General features: G+C 51.2%; 2 protein-coding genes across 9 annotated transcripts in view; one reads left to right on the top strand and one right to left on the bottom strand.

The window, feature by feature from the left end:
- S100PBP (S100P binding protein) overlaps positions 1 to 3617 on the top strand; it is a 31912-nt gene extending 28295 nt beyond the window's left edge. For 3 of the 4 annotated variants that reach the window (XM_037010415.2, XM_037010412.2, XM_037010413.2), the window contains one exon: positions 990 to 3617. In XM_037010415.2, the coding sequence (XP_036866310.2) occupies positions 990 to 1128 (139 nt within the window). In that variant the 3' untranslated portion in view covers positions 1129 to 3617. The remainder of the gene's footprint in view (positions 1 to 989) is intronic. The other variant, XR_012130104.1, reaches the window with a different exon arrangement.
- A 3041-nt stretch (positions 3618 to 6658) lies between these two features.
- Positions 6659 to 16257, bottom strand: FNDC5 (fibronectin type III domain containing 5). Of its 5 annotated transcripts, XM_073233582.1 has the most exons (8): positions 16165 to 16257; positions 15962 to 15996; positions 13857 to 14160; positions 12126 to 12241; positions 11456 to 11654; positions 11030 to 11119; positions 9062 to 9195; positions 6659 to 7620 (listed from the first exon to the last, which is right to left on the bottom strand). In XM_073233582.1, exons 3-8 carry the CDS (start codon positions 14053 to 14055, stop codon positions 7546 to 7548), a joined length of 813 nt encoding a protein of 270 aa, XP_073089683.1. In that variant the 5' UTR covers positions 14056 to 14160; positions 15962 to 15996; positions 16165 to 16257; the 3' UTR covers positions 6659 to 7545. The 5 variants fall into 5 exon arrangements, with proteins under 5 accessions (XP_073089683.1, XP_073089684.1, XP_073089682.1 ...); XM_073233583.1 differs by lacking the exon at positions 16165 to 16257 and having other exon boundaries at positions 11456 to 11621; positions 15962 to 16101; XM_073233581.1 differs by lacking the exon at positions 16165 to 16257 and having other exon boundaries at positions 15962 to 16101.
- Between the last annotated feature and the right edge of the window lie 6881 nt (positions 16258 to 23138).

A 23138-nucleotide genomic window follows, 5' to 3' on the forward strand; every position in this document is an offset into this window, starting at 1 on the left:
AGTTCCAGAGTCAGACAAATCAAATTGAGGCTCTTCTATTTACTCCATCATATAACCTTGGGCAAGTTATTTAACTTGAAACTATTTCCTTACCCATACAAGGAGTTAATGAGAGTGCTTTTCTGGTAGGATTGTTATTAGCATTAAATGAGATGAGGTCTTCAAAGAATTCAGCTTTATATATATAGGGCCAGGTAAAGATCAAGTACTGTTAGAATTAATTTCAGCTCTAGCCACTCCTCATAATCACCCGTGGAGATGTCCAAAATACAGATGTCCAGGCCCTGACTTCAGAAATTCTAAATCCTTGAGTCTGGGTTGGCAGGGGAGAGTGGCTAAGAGAATCTGTATATTTAAATTTTCTCAGGTGGTTATTAGAAACATAGGGAGTTGAGAATAGGATCAAATTGTTCTAGTCTTGTTGAGAACCCCACCAGGGTATATGTTAAAGGAGACTTTCAAGAAACTTTGAGTCTGTACTATTCATTATTCAGTCTAAACTTGCAATGGGATACTCGCATGATGATTTACCTTCTTGGGGAATTTTATTCTAATTTTAACTGCTGTGTCTTGAGCAACCTTGAGCTGTGACAGATAGTGAGGCCCTGTTGGAGATACAGGTTCATTGCAAGCAATGAAATATAGATCCCATTCTAAGTGTTTCTTAAGGGAGAAAATTTTTTTTCCTACTTAAATATTATTACATATTATATGTTAGGTTTTCCTAGAACATGTGCGTATGTGTCACATATCACCAAAATACCTATGTGGAAATTAGGTGGCTTTGGAAGTTAGAAGGAAATAGCACTTAACTTACAGTGTGACTTTCATATAAACAAAATAGTGTAAAATTTCTGAAGTTCTGAAAATTGAAATATAAAATTAATCCAGTTTTCAAAAGTATTCTTAAAATAGTTGTCTTTGCCTTTTTTGCATACAAATAGCCATTCCAAATCTTTTCTGTTTTTATTTTCCCTCTCTCCTGATAGAAATTATGCCCGGTTCCGACGTTCTCTGCAAAGATACAGTCTGACTCAGTGGGTTGACAGGAACATGCGAAGCCACCATCGGTTCCAGCGGCTCTCAGATTTCCCGTGCAGTCCATTTGTCTCATCCCCTCAGCAGTAAAGGTTCATATTCAGGGTCCTGTCCAGAGCAGTATCTCATCTTCTGCTGTTTTGTGCTTTATAGATTTTGAGTTTTATTTTTCACAAGATTTTTATTTAAAGAATGTGTCACCTTTTAGAAATGCCCATTGCTGACTTGAATTTTTTTGTATAAGGTCCTTCCTGTTTGTGTATGTGTATAAGCAGTAATAAGTTGATATAGTTTTTATTTTTTAATTTAAGTTGAAGGTGGCTGCCTCCTGAACGCCATCATTAAGCCAAAACACGCTGGCTCAAGCCAAACGCCTGCCTCGGTGCAGAGGTGAAGCCTGCTTCTGGTGCCCAAAAGGAAATGATATTTTAATGTCTAAGGAAGAGATTATCAGGCTGCAAGCCAGTGTTTATTATTGCTGATGACTTAAAAATGGATCCAAGTCACTTTTAACAGCCCCTCTTACTTTTTATTTGAATCTCTGAATATCTATCAGTATTTGAAAGTTGGTAATCCAGGACATTGGAAGGAGGCTGGAGCAAGAAAAAATACTGTTCAAAGGACAAATTGAAAGTGTACATTTTTGCTTCTTTTTGTCCTTACTAGCTGCCTTTATTTTTTGGCTTTTTTTTTTTCATTCTTCATTAAATTTGTTGTGCACAATAGTGCTTACAAATCTTCTACATCTTAACTCTGATAGGAGACTGCTGACTAACTCCTGTTGATTTGTGGTCTTGTGACTGATTATCTCTGCCATTCTTCTAGGCTTTTCCATCTTTTTTCTCCAGTGACACTGCTCCGTAGGGTTCTGTCAGCATATTCCTGAATCCTGTTATACATAGATAAGCCTCTTAAGAATAGCCTGGCTGCTCTCTTTATTGAAGAGCTGCCCACCCAGAGTCTTGACTCTGGAACAGGCCAGAAAGCCAGTGCTATTGAGTGTCAGTTAATCTTCAGTTTTCTAGTCTCATCTCCTGAACCCCAAATTCAAGTATGAGTTGTGTTAGTGGGTGAGCTTCCATCCTGTGGGAGAGACCTTGGAGAGGTGCTCTTTTGTCTCCATTATTATTTTACAAAAGGTGCCTTTAGACCCAGGATGTTGCCATCTCCTCATCTGGTCAGACCTCTAATACAGTTTCACAAAACTGCAAAAGTGGATCTAATGAAGTTGTGATTAAGCCTGTGCACAAAAGCATTACCTGACCTTATGGCTTGGTGGTCTAGCCCAAGTTGACAGACTTTGTGCAGCCATATTAATGGATATCTTAGAGTTTATTTTCTTTCCAGACAGCTGTGGGCATCTTTGGGGAGATTTTGCAGTCCAGCATTTGTGCTGCTGTTGTCGCCTGTCTGAAGGCTGTATGTAATTGCTGTAGTGCAGCCTGTGGTCCTAGGCTAGCTGCCTCTGTCTAATTTGCTTCATCAGCCTCATCTTTGTATGTGAGTAATCCATCTTAAACATCCTACCCTGCTTCAGAAACTGACTTGGGAAAAGCTTCATCATTTAAGACACCAATAAACTTAGATGGATGTCCCTATGTGTTTACTGTTCTTAGCCAGGTGAGAGTTCTCTTTTCCTTGGACATTTGGTTTAGATTCTGGGACCAAAATGGAAAGGAGTTCTGTTCAAAGGCAAGAGTCAAAATCTGTTAGTTCAATTGGCATAATTGACATTTACATCATCACTTCTCCAAGTTTCCCTAAATTAGCTTGATGGAGTGAGACCAGCAAACATCCACCTTTGGAACCATAGCATAGTTAAAATTGTAGCTGGAATAACTAGATGTTCAGCTGCCTGCTTCCCCACAGGTAACCCAAGGAGTGAAGGGACAGGATTTCGCTTAGGCAAAAATCTGTACAACTCATGTTCTTACCTCTCTGGTACCAGAGGTTTAAGTCTGACCGTGTAATAGAAGCACTGCCTTTGCCAAATAAAACAAGTGACAGGTTAACTAGAAAATGTGACAATCACATTTCCTCTTTGCTCAAATAATTGTTTTTCCAAAGCTTTCCCAGCTTAATGAAATCTGTTGGTCCGGAGGAGGAGAGAACTGTTCTCCAGCAGTTAACATGGTACTCTTTAAGGAGAAAAAGCCAAAGAAAACTCATCAGGCCTATTTACCTAAAAGACGGTAGTGGGTAAAATCTGGAGTTTTTAAAGCTGCATCTCTCATATTTGGTGTTGGTCTCTAAGTCTAATGTTCCATGTGGAATTCTTGCTATGTTGTTTTATTGGAATAAGGGTTATATGCATTTAACTGCTTACGTAGCTTTCATCATGACGACATTCTCGCCACAGGGGTCTTGACAGAGCAAAGTAAAAATGTGCTGTTTACATAGTTTACTTGTAAGCAAAGCGCCTGAAATAACCTGTAGTTCTGCATCTAATGCAGGCCCTGGTTTACTTGAGTTGTCAGGATCAATTATGAAACTGAAGTTTGGTGCCTCTTTATCACGTTTTTTCTCTTGTAGCAGTTGTGTTTAATGTCATTAAAAAGAAATAAAAGTTCTTGTCAGTGGCATACACGCACTGTGGCCGTCTGTTGCGGGCTTTGAAGGAGGGTTCCTTCCTCCTTTGTGTAGGTAGGTTAGTGGGGTATGGAGGGGGAGGCACTTAGTAGAATGTGGTACTGGGGAGGCAAGGGTGCCTGCTCCCTACTATTTTGAGTGTAAATTACAGTGTTAAGAAAGGCGTTCCAGCATTTAAGAAATGTTGAAATTGGCTGGGATTTGCAGCTACATGTAGGGCATGTCAGGAACCTGACAGGGGAGCCTGCAATAATGCTGTGCTGCTGTTTTTGCAGAGGGGGACAAGGGCTCAGCCCCATCAGACAGGCACTGCCTTGCATTCTTCCCAGGGCTGTGTGGTTGGCCTCTGTGTGTCTGCCTCTCCAGAGCTAGCCCTGATTAAGAAGCCAAGCTATCCTGGGGCATTCTCCCTTTGAGAGGGATGTAAGAAACCAGAATTGATAGTACAAAATTGATGGTTGTTCTTAACCTAACTTCTCCAGAAACTGACTGCCCCTAGAACCTGGGGTGAAGGTTGGAGAAGTGTGGGTAGATGTGAGACACAGTGCTCCTTAGGTCCCTATTGTGAGCCTAAGCTTCTTAGACCTACCCCAGGGGCCAGAGTGAAAGGGAAGGCAATAATAGCTTGTCATCTGTTAGCCAATGCTTCTCTGATATCTCAGTTTGTGCTGAGAAAGTAGCAACATGTTTGGAAGGCTGTCTGCTGTTCTGTAAGTTTTGCCCAGTATTCATTCTATAGTGCAAGTAAAAGGTTCAACATAAATTTGCTACTCAACTCATTGATATTCTGAGGTTTTGACCTGTACGTATCCATTTTGTTCCTGTCAGATGTAGATGATTATTTGTCCAGGAATTGCTTATTTCCTTTCTAGCAGTTCGTTACTATAGGCATCAAAGGTTTCAGAGACCAGGCTGACTTCTCTGAAAGGGTGATGTTCCTTACTCCCAGTTCATCTTACATTATGGAATTGTGAGAAGGAGAAAGAGAAATGGGCCTTCTCTAAAAGGAATGGGCTCATTCTCTAACTAGCCTATTGTGAGCTTTTTACAGGAAGAAAAAAAAAAAAACCCAACCACTAGAAAGAGTTCCCTGCTTTTTCTTACAAAAAAAAACTACTATTCCTAAACTGATTCTAGGGTGTGCTTGCTTTGTATGCCAGAGCACCTGTCAGGAAAAAAGTTTGCACTTGTCACAGGAAGTATCAGCTGGTCAATGGTGGAATTCCTTAATGAACAGCTCCTGCCTTGCCAATCCTGCCCACCTGCCCTCCGCCTGTGACAGATGGAACATGCCACAGACAGAAAATCAGACCCTCCCCAACACCTACTATAAAGGGGGTGGAATATAGTCATGGGCAAACTTGAAGGCAGTCCATGTGATAGTCCTGAAATATATCATTAGGGAACCATTGTATATAAATTCTTCAACTTAGCTTCAAATAGCATCTGAGGGTTTGGGAATATTATACTGATGGGGTTTGGTGGCGCCAGGGCTGTAGTGGAGGGTGTCCCGTTTATAGAAGCAGTTTGTTCTTGAGGGCTACTTAAAAGCAATATTGCCAAACTCAAATAGATTTAAAGAGGGTAAGGATAAAGTAGAAGTCTGAAACATCACATGATGGTGAGACATCATGTGATAAAAGGGTTGAATTCGTGATCTGAAATGTGGATTCTAGAGGAGGCCCACACTGAGAAGCCAGGGGTTAAGGGGACAAGCTTAGAGAAAGGGACTCCTGCCCAACAGAAACCCCAGTCCTTCCTCTCCTCAGGTCCTGGGTTTCCCTAGTGTTCCTGTGAGAAAGTCCCTTGGCTCCTACTCTAGGTGGTGGGTGGGAGCTGGGAATCCTCTGTTCTTACCCCTTTGTTTTTCGCTAAGGAAACCAAGCCCCCTTCGCACCTCAAGTTACTGGCCTGAGGTGTCTTGTGATTTTAAGGCAGGGTCTCCTACATCTCAGGCCTGGTTGCCTCCCTCAGGCCTGCTATGGTCTGCAAGTCAGGTCTCAGTCTCAGAGAACTTGCCCAGAACCTTCCCAAGCTATGAGGCATCTGCCCATCTGAGGGAGTGGTGAAGAAAGGACCACATCCCAAGTCGAAGCTGTAGGAAAAGTTGATGGTTACAGAACTTTGGGGTTCAGGGAGGCAGTCAAAGGGGATGAAGTTTACCTACGCCAGGAGAGTTCTCACTTCTCTCATAGCTCCCCATGCCTTTAGCTGATGTATGTCCCACAGGTGCAGATAAGCTGAAGGCAGGACAGGCAGTGCCCCCTGAGCCCCACCAAGCTATCTACCTGATGCTAACTTGAGGACTTCTCTAACATTTGGCACTAGATAGGCACAGAGGGCCTGGGCAGAACCTCTGAAGTTCGGCTTAGAGTTTTGTGTACTGAGCAATTTCCCACTTCCCCACCCAGCCTCTAAGGCCTGCTTTCTTTCTCTCAGAACCTTCCCAAACTGTCTGCCCTATGCCCTGCTCGCCTGACGTTTTCTCTCCAAGTTCTTGCTAGCTCTGGACAGAAATGTTCAAGGCACCCTATTGACTGGTTTGCTCATTGGCTAATGGCATTATTTCTCTACCTTTTGGCCTGCTTTGGGGATCATGATGATCCTTAAACAGCCCAGAACAGCATGCTGCGGATACCAAGCTGCAGCGGCAGCTTTTCAGTTCCTCTTCACTTCCTTGCTCACCCTGGGGAGAAACAGGAATTGCCTTCCCCGCACCAGAGGGGGAAAACCCTTTGTTTTAAAAACAGCACCAGTGCACATACCTATGCGGTGTGGCAGCCCAAGCATGGACTGTGTTGGGGGGTGGGCCTCAGTAATAGGAAGATGGAGCAGCTATTTTCTCCTCCTACACGTGCATCCCCATCTGTTCGAGATTTCCCTTCCAACTCCAGCTTGGCTGGCAGGCATGTCCCTCAGAAGCTGCAGGCCAAGATGGAGAGAACTGACTTCCTCCTCCACACATCCTGACTTGCTGCCAATTGCCAGAAAAAGAGGGCAACATTTGGGCATTTACCAGAAGACAAGGATGTGCCTTTTCATTTGTCTTTTTATTTTACATTTAAAAAGTAGTTATTGCTCTAACTGGATCAGAGGTAAGGACCTCTCCCCTAAGGAGCCTTGGCCTCAGCCCCATTCAGCAGGGATGGAAGTCACAAGACAGTGAGTGGAGACAAATGTCCTTCCATGATGAAGCCCTTAGTATTGCTGACATCTGCCTTTTACCCTGTCTCTCCTCCCTCCCTGTGCTGCCACTTCAGGGCAAAGCAGAGTGGTGGCTGACCCAGCTGTGAGAGCTCTTATAGACCGGAAGGAAGGGGCGGTCATTGAGTGATGGCTTTCAGCTCTCTGGCTTGGGGGCCATTGCTTTTAACATCCAGTTCAAGGTATTCACTAAGTGCCTACGATGTGCCAGGCTTGTGCTAGGCACAGTCCCCCCCACATGCCCATCCTTACCCACCCATGGAAGATACAGAGGTCCATCTCTTCCCAGGCATGCATGCAGCAGCCAGAACTTGTCAGTCTCAGGGAAGAGTCTGCCTTTCCTTATCAAGCACCATTTTTTTTTTTTAACCATAAAGGAGCAGTGGAGAGACCTGTCACCTCATACCACTCAGGCTCTAGGGAAGGACATGAGGACCCTGGGTAGCTTTGACAGAAGCCTGGATGAGATGGCAGAATAATGGAGACCCCAGAGGCCAGGGCTGCTCTCACCATGGTGAGTAGCTCAGGCCTGCCTTCCAGCACCTTCTACTCCAGAGTGCGTATTTTAACGGCCCCCATGTGGACGTACTTTTTCAGCTGTACAAGCCAGCACTGTTACAACTCCAAAGTGACTTTTCCTAAAGAAACGGACCAATACCTTCCAGTCTCTTTCCTACTTTGTCTTCTTAAGATCCCAGACTGATGATCTTACAGTCAAAAGAAGGGCCAAAGAAGACAGGGGATGCAGGCAACCAGCTGGGGAATCCTTCTGCCCTCTGGAGTAAAGCCCTTCGATTGTGTTTTCCAAAAGAGACAAAACAGATAACATCTTACACACTTGCAAAATTGTACATAACACCACAAACATGTCCTTGATGGCTGGATCCAGAAAAAGCTTGATGGCAGCCATGACCCTGCCCAGCAGGCAGCCCCACGGCTTCCCTGATGGTTTTCAGTCTGAAAGACACAGCCTGAGTCAGTCTGGGTGCTTGTCATCTCCCAGGAGCTTTTGTGCATTTTCTCAAAGAGGAAGCCAGTCCAGGAGAGGCAAGGAGACAGAAAGAAGGCTGTGTCTCCTGCAGCTTTGCCTTTTCCAGAACGGGGCCAGGCCTCAGTTTTGTGGCTTATTTTTTGCAGAATTGGGGTTTGTAGTTCAGCCTCCTTCACCAGAGTAGGACGGGGGCGGGGAGAACTGTGCAGCTAGCTGTGCCTCCCCCCACTGCAGTCCTCCCCTCCCCATGCCCATGGACCTTCTCCCTGCAGACAGGCGGTCATGCTTCGATGATGTTCACCAAGGGCTTGTTTGGAAACTGGGAGGAAAAAAATGAGAAAAGCCGCCAGGGCAAATAGAATAGACTTCTTGCAGGGTTGGAAACAGGAAGAGGACACAAGAAGGAAGGGAGCAGCAGAGCTGCAGCCTAAAAGCCAGGCTCTTGTCCCATGTGGAAGGAAGGGAGAGCCCTGCCTGCGTATCTTGTCTCTCTGCCTCCTCAAACCCAGCCTCGGGCTCCCATAACTGAATGGCCAAGACTGGCCCCTGGCACCCAGTCCACCCCCAGTGGGACCATCCCACTGGCTGGTTCTCTCACATCCTGCAGTTCTGCCTCTGAGCATAGCCTCAGCCACTGACATTGAGGTGCTTCTGGAGATGGGGGTTAACAGGAGGCTTCAGGAAAATGCGCCAGAAAAAGAGAAGCCAAAAGAGAGGACAGTAAGCCAGAGGGTGTGAGTGGATGGAAGGAGGAGGGAGTGTAGAGAGGGCCAGATGTTTGCTTGTTGGGTTCTCATCATCAGGACCATGAGATCCTCTCACATTCTCTACTGGCTTTCTTCTGAGCTGCTCAGAGCAAACACTGAAAAGGTTTTCAGATCTGTTATACAGAAGAGGAAATGAAGGTACAGAGAGGTGAAGCACCTGTCCAAGGTCACACAGCACAGCGGGAGCAGAAATGAGCCCAGAACCCCTTCTCTTGCTACCCCACACCAGTCAAGAATTCTGCCCTCCCTATTGGCTGCCTTTTTTGTCAGACCCCACTGGCCCTTGGCACCCTGCAAAAGCAGAGGATCCAAAATCGATTTGTAGTGTTCCCTGTGTCACACAGATAGCAGCCAAGTTTGGCTCTGTCCGGCTGCAGCTGTGCCAGGCCCTGAGCTGACCCCTTTTGCAATCCAGGGATGACCAGCACACAAGCCAGGGGGCCCCCCACCCAGGCCCGAGTCCTGCCCTCACCTTGCTGCGGAGAAGACCCCCGCCTTGGTGCTCTGGTGTGCTGGTTTCTGACGCACTCTTGGTTTTTTCCTTGTTGTTATTGGGTTCATTGTCCTTGATGATGTCATACTGGCGGCAGAAGAGGGCAATGACGCCTGGGGGCGCCAAAGGAGAGCAGTCAGAGGCCAGAGCCCAAGTCCCTGTCGGCACTTACCCAGATGGTCTCTCAACTGCACTACTGCAACAGTCTGCCTCTGGCCTCTGGCTCCTGGGTCCACCTGGCCCCTTACCAGCCATCCCTTTTCCGCTGCTGGGTTGATCTTCCCACAATAGGCATCTGATCATGTCTCCCTTCCCTTTTCAGACCTCTGACAGCCCCCCTTTCCCTTTAAGGGTGAACAGAGACAACGCAGCTGCTGAGCACTGGCAGCCCTGAGCTGTGCACTCCCTGAGTCTGGACAGCTTCACAAGGGCGCCTCTGATCCTCTCAGAGAGGACGCTGGGGGCTTAGATAATTTACTCAAGGTCACACAGAGGTGGAGCTGGGCTGCGCACTCTAGGGCCTGCATTCTGCTAAATGTTTGTTATCAAACTAATAATAGATGAATATAATTTCTTTTGGAAGTCAGTATCAAGGCAGCCAGTTCCAATTCTTAAAAGAGTTTTCCCCATTTTTACCTTTGTGCTTTATTTATAGTGCTGTTCCTTGATCTACTCGCTTTAGAGAGTATCTTTTCACTCTCCACCATGGTAGATAAAGCCTTATAACTCCCCCTCCTTCCTTCCCCATCATCCTAACAGAATTACTTCACAATTTGGGGTTAATTCACTGTGCTTATATAGTTATGATTATGTAAATACTGTCTGTGCCAAGTCTAATAATGCACCATAAGCAAACCTCCTCTTTTGTAAAATCCTTTGTTTTTCCTGTTTGTTTTTTTTCCCAGTGTGCCTCTGGGACATTTTTTAAAATAAATGCTTCTAAAACAGAAGCTGTCCTCTCGACCACCCTGTAAATATAGCTTTGGCATAGTGGTCAAGTGGCTCTGAACGACTCCGGCCTACTCTCCAGCCTCCCCGTCCTTTACTCCATTTCCGCCTTCTCTCTCAGGGTGCAGCTGCCCTGAGCCAGACTGAGCTTAACATGTTTCTTGAAAACACCATGCCCAGAACACCATTCCTTTTTTTGGCTGCCTGGTAAACTCCTATTCATCCTGTAAAGCTCAATTCCCATGTACCTCCTCGCTGTGTTTTTCCTGATTTCTACTCCTAGCCCCAGAATTAATTCCCTATCCTCTGTTTCCATTACAGCCCTCATCACATTGAATTACAGTTAAATATGGGCCTGGATTCTCTCAGACTGAGCTTTCTGCAAGCACAGGGCTCCTCTCAGTCATGATTGTAGCACTACTATTTGGAATGGAGTGGCGCTTCAGAAAATGCTGGTTGACTACAAAGATGAAATTCGTTCTTCATCCTCAGGGAGCTCATGGGAAAAAAGACACATGAGCCTGACTACCTTAATTTAAGAAGGGCTCAAGAGAGGAGCAAAGAGTGCTGTGGGAGCATGGAGGTGGGGAGACGTTCTAATGGATGGGTGAGGGAAGTTTTATGGAGGTGGTCTGAGAGGTCTCCGAGGATGTGCCTGAGGCACTTGGCGGCACAGCGACCCAGAAGTGGGGCGAGAGCCTGTGAAGCCGCGGCCAGCAGGTGCAGGGGCTGTGGCTATCTACTCTCAGGAGCCTGAGGCACCCTGAGGGAGGGGAAGGGCCAGTGCTCCTCCAAGGCAGCTCTCAATGTGTTCTTCTGGCGAGGGCTAAGTCAGCAAACGGACCAGAGCCAGTCCGCGGAGCAGGACTCAGAGACTCCTCACACTGCCTCTCAGCTGTCTCCAGGCCTCTTACCCTTTGTTTCTGTGAGAGAAGGAGCCTGGTCAGGGGCCTCCATTTCCCAGAGTTAAGCAAAGAAGGCCTTGGAGGCCAGACTCACCGGCCCACATGAACAGGACCACGATGATAATCAGCACCTCGCCCGTCCGCAGCTGCTGGTTCCTCCCCATCTCCTTCATGGTCACCTCATCTGCGGGTAGAGAGACACTCAGTTCAGGGCTCCCCTCCTCCAGGGTCAAGGCCAGGACATCAAGCGCTCGTTCTACAGGTGCTCACATGGCTCACTAAAAGATTCGAGACCATGCTGGGGTCCACTTGGGGTGACAGTGATAGGACTTAATCCAGTTGACAGTTCATATACCCATTATCTTGGGGACTAGAGAGTGAGCTCCTCTCTCTCAGGTGCTGCTCTACTTGGCAGCAGGGGCTGGCGGGGAGGAACAGGGGAGTTAGCGTTTTCCTGAGGCCACCCACTGCTCAGGCTGACCACCCTCACCCAGTCCCTTCCTCAAGGGACCCAGCATGCCTTTGTTCTTGGAGGCCATCTTCTCAGCCTCACGAGGGGTCTTGAAGAGCACCGGCTCACTGGCAGGACTCTGGCCTTGAATGGAGATGGCCTGCACGTGCACGATGTACTCAGTGTCCTCCTCCAGGTCCCAGAGGGCGCATGAGCGAGTGGTAGTGTTCACCTCCTGGATGAAGCGCAGCATCCGCACGTCCTTTTTCTGCCAAGGCAAAAGCCGGGCCCACTCTTGCCCTATCCAGTCACCAACTGCACTCTGCCCACCTCTCCAGTGGAGATAAGGGCTCACCTGGCTACCATGCTACATCCTGTACATACACAATCTTCCCTATGTATCCCCTCCTCTCAGCAGCCAGGTATCCTTTTACAGATAAGGAGACTGGTACAGAGGGCTTAGAAAGGTTGCCCACGACCATCCAGTGAGAACCAGAGCCAGGTCCTAAACTCAGGTCTGTTAAAGATCAAAACCATACTCTTAATTCCTAGGTGCCACTCAAAGGCCCCTGAGCCCTCCGTGAAAAACTGATCCCCTTCTGGGACTCCCCTTTCAGGCCATATGTATACTTTTTCTGCCTGCCTCTCTTGCTCCTCCTTCCTTTCTCCTTTCTGTTTCTGCATCCCCTCCTCCACTACCATCCCGAGGAGTTCTTGCCTCTTAGACCTGGAGGGTTACCTGCTGAGAGATGGCAAATCCGATGACAACCTCGTCCTCCAGGACATCCCAGCTCACCACTGCGGAGTTGGCCTTGAGGTGCCTGACAGTGACATTCACCGGGGCCGAGGGGCTGTCTGAGGGGTGGAGGCACCTGAGCCTGAGCACCCCCTGCTGTCAGGCCCAGACCCACTGTCTCCTAAGTGGAAACCTGGGAAAGGTCATGCAATGGGGGAAGGAAGAAACCATAGCCTCCGATGGTTGGTCCATGGGTCTCAGTTCCTTAGTAGTTGAAGAACCAGTCCTGTGAGGCCCGAGGCTCCTTATGTCCAGGACAGGACATAATTTGCCTGGCCACAACTGTCCCTAACAGGGGTCCAAGCAAAAACTGATGGGCCTGGGCCAGGGTCAGATCCAACAGAGAGGCAGTAAACTGGGGGGTGGCAGGTATGAGCGGGGCATAGATGGCAGGGGTTGTAGGACCTGAAGGTTAAGTCTGGTGAAAAGTGGTCAAAAGGACTCCCAGTCTAGTGCTCTTTCTACAATATGGCACTGTCAAATGAGTGACCTTGAGGGAAGGAGAAAACCCAGAGGTAGAGAAGAGTCAGGCTGAGGTGAGCTCTGAGATGGGAGTGAGGATCAAGGAGGAACCCCCAATAGTGTGGTGACCCAGGAGGAATGAAGCCTAGGGAAGGGTCACGTGAGCCTCTTTACACTGCCAGCCCCAAGAGACAGGTGGGGGGATGCAAGAGGAAGATGGGGTCACTCAGAGCAGGGCCCCCTTGTCAGAGAGTAGAGAGTACAAGTTAGGGTCATCTGGGTGTGGGAAGAGGATGAAGGGGGGCCAGTCAAGAAGGCAGTAGGAAGGACGGCAATGGGGACCGTGGGGGTCAGGGAAGGAAGAACCTTTCCAGGAGAGGGGCAGTGGAGCTGCAGAAGCCTCTGTATTTTCCTGGGGCAGGGCCAGTGCTGCAAGGGAAAGACCCGGGCCTGAACAGCACCCCTCACCCACAGAGGAGGCCTGCGGCCTGGGGAGACAAAACCATACATGGAGATGTAGAGAGACGGACACAGACAGGTGGCGGCAGACACAACAAGAGAACAGACAAGTGGGGTACCAGAGACAGAGACAGAAGCAGAGAGCACTGAGCCATGGAGAGATGGGTAGAGGGACCGAGGAGTGACGGTGGCAGCCAAAGAGCAGACACAGGCGTGAGGAGGGGCTGCCTGAGGGTAAAGCTGCGCCCCACTGGCACCAGATGCTGGCTGCACCAGGCTCAGGGGGCCATCCCCCCTAGGGTACTAGTTCCCCATTCCTTTACACATGCCCAGGTACTCTGGGACCCCAGCCTGCTCCGACCTGCACTGTTGTCCTGCAGGGCTTTGGAGACAGGGAGGGAGGCCCAAGGTTGAGGGACGGTGGAGACAGGGAGGGAGGCCCAATGTTGAGGGACGGGTGTCCTCAGCTGCTCCCAGGGCCAGAGGAGGGAGCTAGGGCAGCTGAGGCAAAGGCCTGGGGTCAGGGCAATGGGATGAGGGGCCTGGAGGGTCACAAGACTAGACCGAGGGCTGGGGTGGCGGGAAGGGCTCTGGGGGTCAAGCAGGTAGGGAAGAGGCTGCGGGGGATTGGGAGAGCAGTGAGTGGGGCAGAGTCGGGGCCCCCAGGGAGCAGGGAAGGGACCTGAGGGCTCCCTTGGCTGCCACAGGAGAGGAGTCCGCCCCGGCGCCTGCCCGCCCGCCGGGCCCCCTTACCCGCCTGCACCAGCGCGAGGCAGACGTAGCCCAGCCACAGGCGGAGCGCGGCGCCGGGCGGCCCGGGGTGCATGGCGGCTCCTCCGGCCGGCTGGCCCGGGGCGGCGCAGGGGGACTCGGCTCCGGCACCCGGCGGCCGCTCGCGCTCGCGCTCCGGCCCGCGGCCCGGCCGCCCCGCGCCGCCCCGCGCCGCCTGCATATCGGCTCCGCGGACAGCGACTCCCGCGCGGCGGCGGCGGCGGCGGCGGCGGCGGCGGGCGGCTGCCGCGTACACGTCGGGCGCCCGAAAGGCGGGGCGCCCCCGCTGCGGGGAGAGGCGCGGGGCGGGGTGAGGGGCGGAGGGCGCCCCCTTCGCGCCCCCCTCCCGCCGAGGCCGGTGGTCCGCGCCCGCGGGGCTGAGCGGACGGGCGGCTGTCATCCTCTGGCGGTGCGGAGTCCAAGCGGTCCTCCGCGCCCCCACCACCACCAAGCCAAGCCCAAGCTCGTAGCCCCGGCCCCGCCAGCCCTGACCCGGCCGTCGTCTCTGCCCTTTCCCACGGGAAAGGTGGGCAAGTGCCACGGGGACGCTCAGCTGTGCCCCATCCCACCCCGCCCCACTGCTGACCGCCCTCCCTCGGGCTGGGGTCCCATCCCTCACTCCACCCCAGCCCCGCGGCCTTGCTGGCCAGTGTGCAGTGAGCAGAGGGGAGCAATCACAGTAGCGATGGAGGTGACTAGAATGCTGACGAGGGGCTGGGATGCATACAGTAGGTGCTCAGTGTTTATTTTACCACAGGCCGAGAAGAGGTGCTCTGACTCACTGTGGGCCTGGCTCTGGGACCCCCGTCAGTCCTTCCCCTTCTTTGGGCCTCCCGTTTTTATCCACACAATGACAACTAGCCCTACTAGGTGCCAAATACAGTGCTGAGAGCTTTACTTGAATTATGCCGCTTTCCCACTGCGACCCTATAGAGCCTGCTCTGTTATCCACCAGCAGCTCCAAGAGGTTACCTGACTTGTCCAAGAACCCATAGAAGAGCCAAGATTTGAACACAAGCTGATCTGTCTACCAAATGTATGCTTGATGCCCCCATCTCCCCCTGCAGACTGAATTTGCCGGCCCTGGGATCCCTGAGATCCTAGAACTTGCCTGTGCCAGCTCCTCCCCAGCCAGAGGATCATCTGGAACAATCTCTTCCCCAGAGCAGGGTGAGGGAAGAATGGCTCCGCCGCCCCCATGCTGGCCTGGCTGAACACTGTGAGCAGTGACTGAGCTAATGGCGTTGAAGTGCAGGGGGCTTTGAACACGTGGCACAATCGCAGTTAATAAAAGGGCTTCAGTGATCCCTTCTCATAAATCTGGGGTCATTCATATGCCTGTCACTGTCCCTACCTCAGTCTCACACACCTTTTTGCCCAATCTACTCCTCTTTTGATGTTGGAATGGCAGGGAGATACCCTGGTCCTGCACCCACCACTCTCTCCATAATGAGGACCTCTGGAACACCAGGCAGCTAGGGAAGGCCTCACCTCCACCCACCCTGTGACACTGTCCACCCTGAGTCCCAGTCAGAGAAACAAGGTCAAGGAGAGGCACAGCCCAGGGTCCTAGGGCCACTGACATGGAGGGGCCACCCATCCTTCCAAATGAGGGAGCAGAAATGAGCCCAGAACCCCTTCTCTTGCTGTCTGAAATCCCACCTTCAGGCACTGTCTGAAATCCCACCATTAGGTGAGCATTCCTTTGGGTCTTAAAGGCCTCTGGCCTTCCAGAGGCCCTGGACGGGCTGATCTGTTTTGAAAAAGAACACCTTGCAAAATTACCCCACGGAATGTCTTCAAGATCTCCCCGCCTGCCATTTTTAGATCAAGCAGCTGAGGCACAGTGATGGGAAGAGCTTGGTGCAAATTCACAGTGAACCTGAGAGCACCCTCATCTCCTGACACCCACCCCAGGACTCCTTGCACAGACCCCCAAGTCTCTGCTTGGAAAGGGTGAGATGGGAGGGGGCTCAGGGGCTCCTGCTGAGCAGTGGAAACTAACTGGCTAGACACTCAGTACTCCCAGGCCTGCTGCTCTGGGCAGGCTGACACCCCCAGCCCCACCTGCTTCCTAAGCCACATACCTTGTCCTGGGGCGAGCCTTCGTTGAGACTTCCACCTGTTTGGGAGAGGAGCTAGGAACCAGAGCACCTCCCTCCTTTTTCTCTTTCTCCTTTTCTTCCTTTCTCTCTCGTTCTCTTCTCTCCCAGCAGCTGCTTTCTGCCCCACCCAGCCCGGCTCCGCCCCGCCAGCTGCAGCTTGGCCCCTAGGGACCCCTCTCACCCACCAGGCCGGAAAAGACAACCCGGGGCCTGCGGGAACAACTGGAGTCTCCTTAGGCCTTATCACAGGAGCCAGCGGGAAGGAGAGGGGTCAGTTAGAGGTCACAGAGTCCATTCCTGTCCCTGCTGGCGAGAAAAGGAGGGAGGGAGAGGGTCCTGGTGGTGTCTTGTACTGGGGGGAAAAGGAACCTGAGCGCCACCTGCTGGCCTCTCCAGATATAACCCCAGGTAGAAGGGTACTCCGTTGAGGGAGATGGCTGAGCCTGCTGGTTTGAGAAGGATGGGGAAAGGTGGCTGAGGAGGGGCCACCAAGGGCAAGGAGGATTTGGAGAGTTGTGGCTGTGGGTGTGTAGCCTTCCGAGACCCCATGAGGCATAGGGTGCTTAGGTATTATGTCGTTCTGGGAAAAGTTCTGGTATCTGGAGCCTGGCAACCAGTAGAAGCTAGGTGGGGAATGGAAAGAGCTGAGAAGATTAAGAAGCACCCTGAGTGATCTCAGGAGAGGGCTTCAGGACCAGCTGCTTCATGTACAACATCTGCACACTTAGCAGTAGGCATTCTAATAAATGTCTGTTGAATGCATAGAATACATTAATTCTTCCAATATATACTTATTGAGCACCTATTATGTACCACAGGCTCTGTGCAACATTTTGGAAATACAGCAGTGGAAGAATGAAGAAATGCATGAATGGGGATCTCAGAGGGGTTTGAGTAGTGGACCTCTGTCTGCCCAAGCTATATAGATCTGTATTTGGAACTCCACAGACATCTCCTAGGAGTCTGGCTGGTCACTTACACATTAGCATCTCGGGGGTCATGAGCAGAGCATTTGGATCTCCTGAGTGTCCAGTGATATCCAGGGTCCCAGCATACAACCTAGGCTGCAAAGCCCAAGTCAGATCCCAGGAAACCATTTAGAATGGGAAGGGTCCTTCCTATTCACAGCCTAGAATGGCCACGGCCTGTCTAAGGCATACCCTAGATACATGCACCCAAATTGCAGAAAGTATCAGCAGAAGAGCAGAAGATTGCTCTGGGGATATAATTACAAGCACTTACCAATACCTTGACTTTCTGGCCATGTTGTTTTGAGTCTTAGGCTGGTGTGTGTTATTGGCTTCCATCCCAGATGAGGAAGCTGAGACTCAGAAAGGTGTCGGGACTTGCCCTGTGTCACTTAGGCAGTGAATTATGAAGCCATGTCTCAAATTCAGTTATGTGGCTTCAAGTTCAGGGCTTGATCCAGTCTGCCTACCTCCTACCTTCACCCTTGGGGGCTCCTGACAGAAGGGTTCCCAGGTGCAGTGCTCACTAGAGGACATACATTTTCCTTCCCTGGAGGGCTTGATAGGACTTGCTGCTCACAGAGGCAGTCACTGAGCCCAGGCCCAAGACCATACTGGGCAAGGGACCCACCATTCACTCAACATTTCTCACATGCTGTATATTACATGTATGAGAGAAGCTTCTTTGGAATCCTTACAACCCTGAGCAGTTGGGATAGTTACACCCATTTAATGGATAAGCAAACATAGGCTCAAAGAGAGGAAGTGGCTTTCCATAGGTCACAGCTGGGAGACACTGGTCTGGTCTGTCTTATTCCCAAAGTCCCACCACAGCAGTGATGAGGCCAGCCCAGCTCAATGTTTTCTGAGTGCCTGTGGCAGGCCAGCCTGGGGTTGGGTGCTATAGACGTAATGATGAACCTGACTGGTCCTAGCCCTTGAGGAGGTCCCATAATGAAGGAGGAGAAAACACTCAACATACAGAGAGAAGACTGTCCTCTGGATCAGGAGCACTAACTTAAAGGAAAGCAGGGAAGGCCTCTGGGAGGAGGTAATGCCTGAGATTAATTAGTACAGATGGTCAGGTGGAAATTAACCAGATGAGGGGAAAGGAGTAGAGGGAAAAAGGAATTGCTCTCTCTGAGGCCTGGGAGAGCATAGTGTTTATGTGGAGGAGAAACAGGAGGGTTAGTTTCTCCTCCAGACTAGTGGGCAGGGAGGCCTAGAAGGGGTTGTTACAAGCTCTGGGTTGGGACAATGGGAGCGGGAAAAATAGGACTGGATTTGAAAGATGTTGCAAGATAAGTCAGGGGTAGGGAGGGGCTTTATTCATTCAACAAATATGTATAAGCACCTAGTAAGTGCCAGGTCCTATGCTAGTCCTGGGGACACAGCTGTGAACAAGATGACCAAGTCTCCACCCCCAAGAATCTCACACTGAGTAGGAGAGCAGGCAATAGACAAGTGGGCTGTGAAACCCGGGGCCTGAGGAAAGGAGTAATGTGGAAGAGAATGGCTGGGTGGGGTAATGTTAGGTAGTGTGGTCTGAGGGGGTGTTCTAGATCTAACTAAGACATAAAGAAGGAAAAGGGGGCAGCTATAACATGTATCACAGGAAGGCAGCTCCAACCACAGGAAGCATGTGCAAAGGCCCTGGGGTAGGGCCAAGCTTGGCATGTCTAAGAAACTTAAAGAAGCCGGTGAGATTAGGGCTTTGTGAGCAAGAGAAAATGAAGGTGGTTAGAATCTGATAGCATAGGCCCTGGGTGGGAGGTGGGGGTGTGGAAGAGAGATGAGAGTAATTCCACTTGCAGTGGGAAGCTTCTAAGAGTGAAGAGAGGTCACCTGATTTACATTTTTAAAGGCTCGCTTTGCCTCCTCCAGTGTGTGGACCAGACTGCAGAAAACCGGGCAGTGACCTGTGAGGAGGCAAGGAGGCTACCAGAAAGGCTTGGGTAGTGGCAAGGGACGGGGAGAGAAGTGGATGGAGGATCTGGGACACTTTTTGTAGGAGGAGCTGATGGATGAGACACAGTGAAAGTGGAGAAAGGAGATGAAGAGGGAGTAGGGTGGGGGGTGAGGGGCAGGTCTCCAAAGTCTGGATTCTAAGCCAGAAACACCTGGCTGGGGGACACTGGGCCAGTCACTCCACCTCTCTGAGCCTCAAATCCCTCCTCTTGAAAAGGAAGATAATATTATCCACACCACAGAGGGGTGGAAGTGATGGGGGTGGGGGGCTGAGGTAGAAAAGAGGAAAAATAAAGAAAAAAGGGAGAGAAAAAGGGGGAAGAGGGAGCAGAGGAACAAGGGAGAAGCAGACAGAGGGGCTGAGTACAGGCCTTCCAACTGGGTAGAGGAGACCTCAAATCTCTTTAGTTCTTCAGAGTACAAAGGAACTGACTCCCATATGATGGCACTCAGAGAAGTTGAGAATCTTGCCCAACATCACACAGCTGGCCAGTGGCAACTCTGGGCCCCAGCTTTGCTTGTGAAACAGATTTTCAGCTAAAAACCACAGTCCCTAAGATCCATCAAGAGCAGTAGGGCCAAAGGCCCAGCTATGGAAGGGGTGTGGCAGGAAGTGAAGGCAGCTGGAGTAAAACTTTTTCCCCACCAGGGGAAAAAATGCCTAGCATCCGGCAGCCCATGGGTTCAAGCCCCAGCTCGCGCCCTGACTTGCTGGGTGACCTCAGATACCACCATCAAGGACCCGCCCACCTCCTGCCTCCCTCAGCCTGAAGGAACGGAGCTCGGCTGGAGGAACATGCTGAGCTAGGGCACAGCCAGCAGAGGGCGTCCACCTTGGCCGTAGTGAAGGCCGTGTTGCCTGGAACCGGAAAGTCTCCAGGGACCCGGAGCCCTAGCTGGGCAAGGCCGCCCTGCCTCCTCCTTTGCTCCCTCGGGCGTCAGTCCCAGGAGGCCAGCTCAGACCACAGACTCAGCAGCCAGGCAGAGCCCAAGTTTCACTCTCACCGCAGTGCACAAGTCACTGAACTTCTCTGAACCTCAGTGTCCTCATCTGTAAATGGGCCTAACATTGGTACCTAGCAGGTTCTGGGAGGACTCAAGGACAATCAGCCACAGGAGGGCTGAGCACATAGGAGCTGCTGTTTTAATTAGTAGTGGTGGCAGTTGTATCCTAAGTGCTTGACACAAAGGGTATCCCATCAGTGGAAACTATGACGAGGACAATGATGATAATGGCACAGGATTCAGTCACTATTTTGAATTTCCTAACTGAAGAGTGCACAGTGCCTACTGACCTAGGACACCTCCAGTAACAGAGAGTTCACTACCTCTCCAAAGGCCCATTTTCCTGTCAGCTCCTCTTGCTGAAAGCTGCCTCCTGAAAGACCCCCCACCAGCACCTCCTTCTCAGGGTGATTTGGCTGGCCTAGCCTCTGGCTGGCCACAGGTCCCCCTCACTTCCCCAGGGAGATGAGGTCAGGGCGCCAGGACTGGCAGCTGAATCCCTGCCTTTGCTGGAAGGACGGGGAGCTCACAGGTGAGCCCAGGTGGCTTCACTAGTAGGAGATTCCCCGTGGGTCTTGTTCTTACTGCCCAAAGCTCCTTTCCTGCTGACTGGGAGAAGGGAGTAGAAGGAAAGGCCTTGCTGTCCTTTGGTCTGCCCTTCAGTCTTCAGTATCGAGAATGGCTGGAGGCCAGAGAGGAAATCCGACCCAGAGCCTGGCATTCTAACTGGGAGGCCTCAGCTCCAGTCCCTCCCGCTGCCAGGCCTCCCCCATCTGCTTGGGAGTCCCAGGTGAGTGCTCATGGGTCGGACACCAAGGGGTCTGGTGGGGAGGGCAGGAGCTTAACAGTCCTGGGGTCAAATCTTGGCTTGGTCCACACCTCCTGTGTTACTTCAGGCAGGTCATTCCACCTCTCAGAGCCTGTTTCCTCCCGGGGCACTTACCTCAGAGTGGCATTGTGGGGAGTACAGGAGTGGTTACCTGTGAAAAGGAAAGTGCAGCACTGGGCATATAAATACCCATAAATGTAGCAGTGGATTTTTTTAAATTAAGGTATCATTGATATACAATCTCATGAAGGTTTCACATGAGCAACATTGTGGTTACTACTTTCACCCATATTATCAAGTCCTCCCCACATACCCCACTGCAGTCACTGTACATCAGTGTAGTAAAATGCTTGTCTTTTCTGGGTATAGCAGTGGATTTTATCATAAAGTGCAAGTCTCTCCTTTCCCCAAGACTCCCTGTGCTGAGTGGGCCAAGGTGGCTGAGGGAGTGGGTCATGTCAGGCAGGGTGATGTCCTGACCCACTTCTCCATTAGCAGAAACATTGTTCACGTGCCTGCATGTGCCTACGTGTGCAAGGGTGCACATGTGTGTTTGCAAGAGGACACAGGTGTGCATACACGAGTTGAGTGTGCGTGCATGTACAAGGGTATACAAGAGTGTGCATGTGTGTGCGTGTACCTAAGGCTACCCATCGCCGGGATTCCCAGGGCACATGCAGGATCCCTGCAGTGATTCGGGAGGCCCCTCTTTTCCCTGTTACTATGGAAACAAAGAGACAATCCCCAGCCTCAGGGAGAGCCTAAGATGCCAGAAATGAGAGCTGACCCAGTCTTCCAGCAAGCGGGACAAACCGGAGCATGCGGCCTCTGGGATATGGTAACTCTGGCCATTGGGGGTTGGGTTCTGGGCGTCTGGGACCCTCATATCCCTCTTGGACTCCCTCCCTTCTCCAAGACATCCTGGCCCACTGGAAAAAAGCTTGGGAAACAGAGCTGGGTCCCATCTTGGGTTTCATGCACAGTCTTAGCAAGGAAATTGACCCCCCTGTGCCTCAGTTTTCTCTTGTATAAAATGGGGAAGACAGCAGGTGCCAGCAGAAGCCTCGAGCTGGGATGTTGCCTTTCGCCTCCCCAAGGGTACCTATCCTCATGGCAGGGCCGTGCACCACTGAGCCCTGAAGTGTCACAGAGCAGGGGCTCCCCTCCAGTGTCCCATGGACAGCAGCTCCGGGATGGAGACATTTCACAAGAGGAGGACTGAGCTTCCGAGAGGACATGGCTGGCCAGCTTGGGGTCACGGCTGCTGCCCTCCACTCCCCCAGGCCCAGCTGTGCACCATTGTGCAACCTCTCAGCCCGTGGAGCCACACCACAAAGGCGACTGGGGATTTTGAGCACCTTCTGGGTTGTGAGAGCAGGCCGGGGGGATAGTCACACTGGGGCCACCATCACGTGCAACGTGTAGCCGGGACAAAGCCCCAGCATAGAGCAGGGATGCTGGAAGGCTTCTGGGAGGCAGATCCCAGTTTAGGAAGAACCTAAAAAAAACACAAAACTTGGCCCTGTAGATTTTTGTCTCCAGTCTCCAGTGTCCTGAATGCAAGTTGTAATTGATCAAACGAGACAGAATTGTGTAGAAAGCTCCAAGTGAACACTCAGCTCCTGCCTGCCCCCTCCCGCCTCCCCCTTCTGCCTCCAAGAGTGACTGTTCCATTAGCTATTCCAGGAAGAGTTTTCAAATGGGCAGAGATAGACCAGGAGGGACGGCGGGAGCAAGCTCTTCAGCAATGGGAATGTGTGAGAAAAATCAAGATGCTTACCTATCAGAAAAGCTGGTACAGAAGGGGTCACTTGCATTCTGGGGAGGAGGAAAAAGGGTGGGCCCGACTGGGTGGCCTCAGGAAAGTTACTGCCCCTCTGGGGCTGAGCCTAAGGCCCTTCCAGCTGAGTGCGACCTTTACCAGCAGAGGGAGGTGGGATTCCTGCGCAGGTAAGGTTTGCCTGGCGTGTGACTCCAGCTGCCTGCACTTCACCCCACCCCCACCTAGCTGAAGGGCATATGAAGGGATATGGGGGTCAGGGATTCCCCTTTCCCCAGCCTTGCCTCCATATTCCTCCTTTCAGTGTAGGGGAGACCCTGAACATCCATAAAGGAGGTGCTGGACTGGTGGGGAGTTACGTGGGGACGGTGGAGTGTAGGAGCTGAGGTGGAGACAAGGGTTGGGCATGTCCTGGAGCGAACATCCACTTCCTCCGGTAGGCAGTGGGGAGCCATGGAAGGTTATTAAGCAAGGAGGAGGGGGATTAGTTAGAGAAACTGAAGGCTGGGAGAGCTGTAAGAGGACCAGAGTGATTAACACAGGGCCATCTGAGGAGGGAAGGCAGGGGAGGTGGGGGGAGGGAGAGGGCAGGCCTGAGAGACATCCTCT

Source organism: Manis javanica, chromosome 4 (assembly GCF_040802235.1).
Source record: "Manis javanica isolate MJ-LG chromosome 4, MJ_LKY, whole genome shotgun sequence".
NCBI classification, from domain to species: domain Eukaryota; kingdom Metazoa; phylum Chordata; class Mammalia; order Pholidota; family Manidae; genus Manis; species Manis javanica.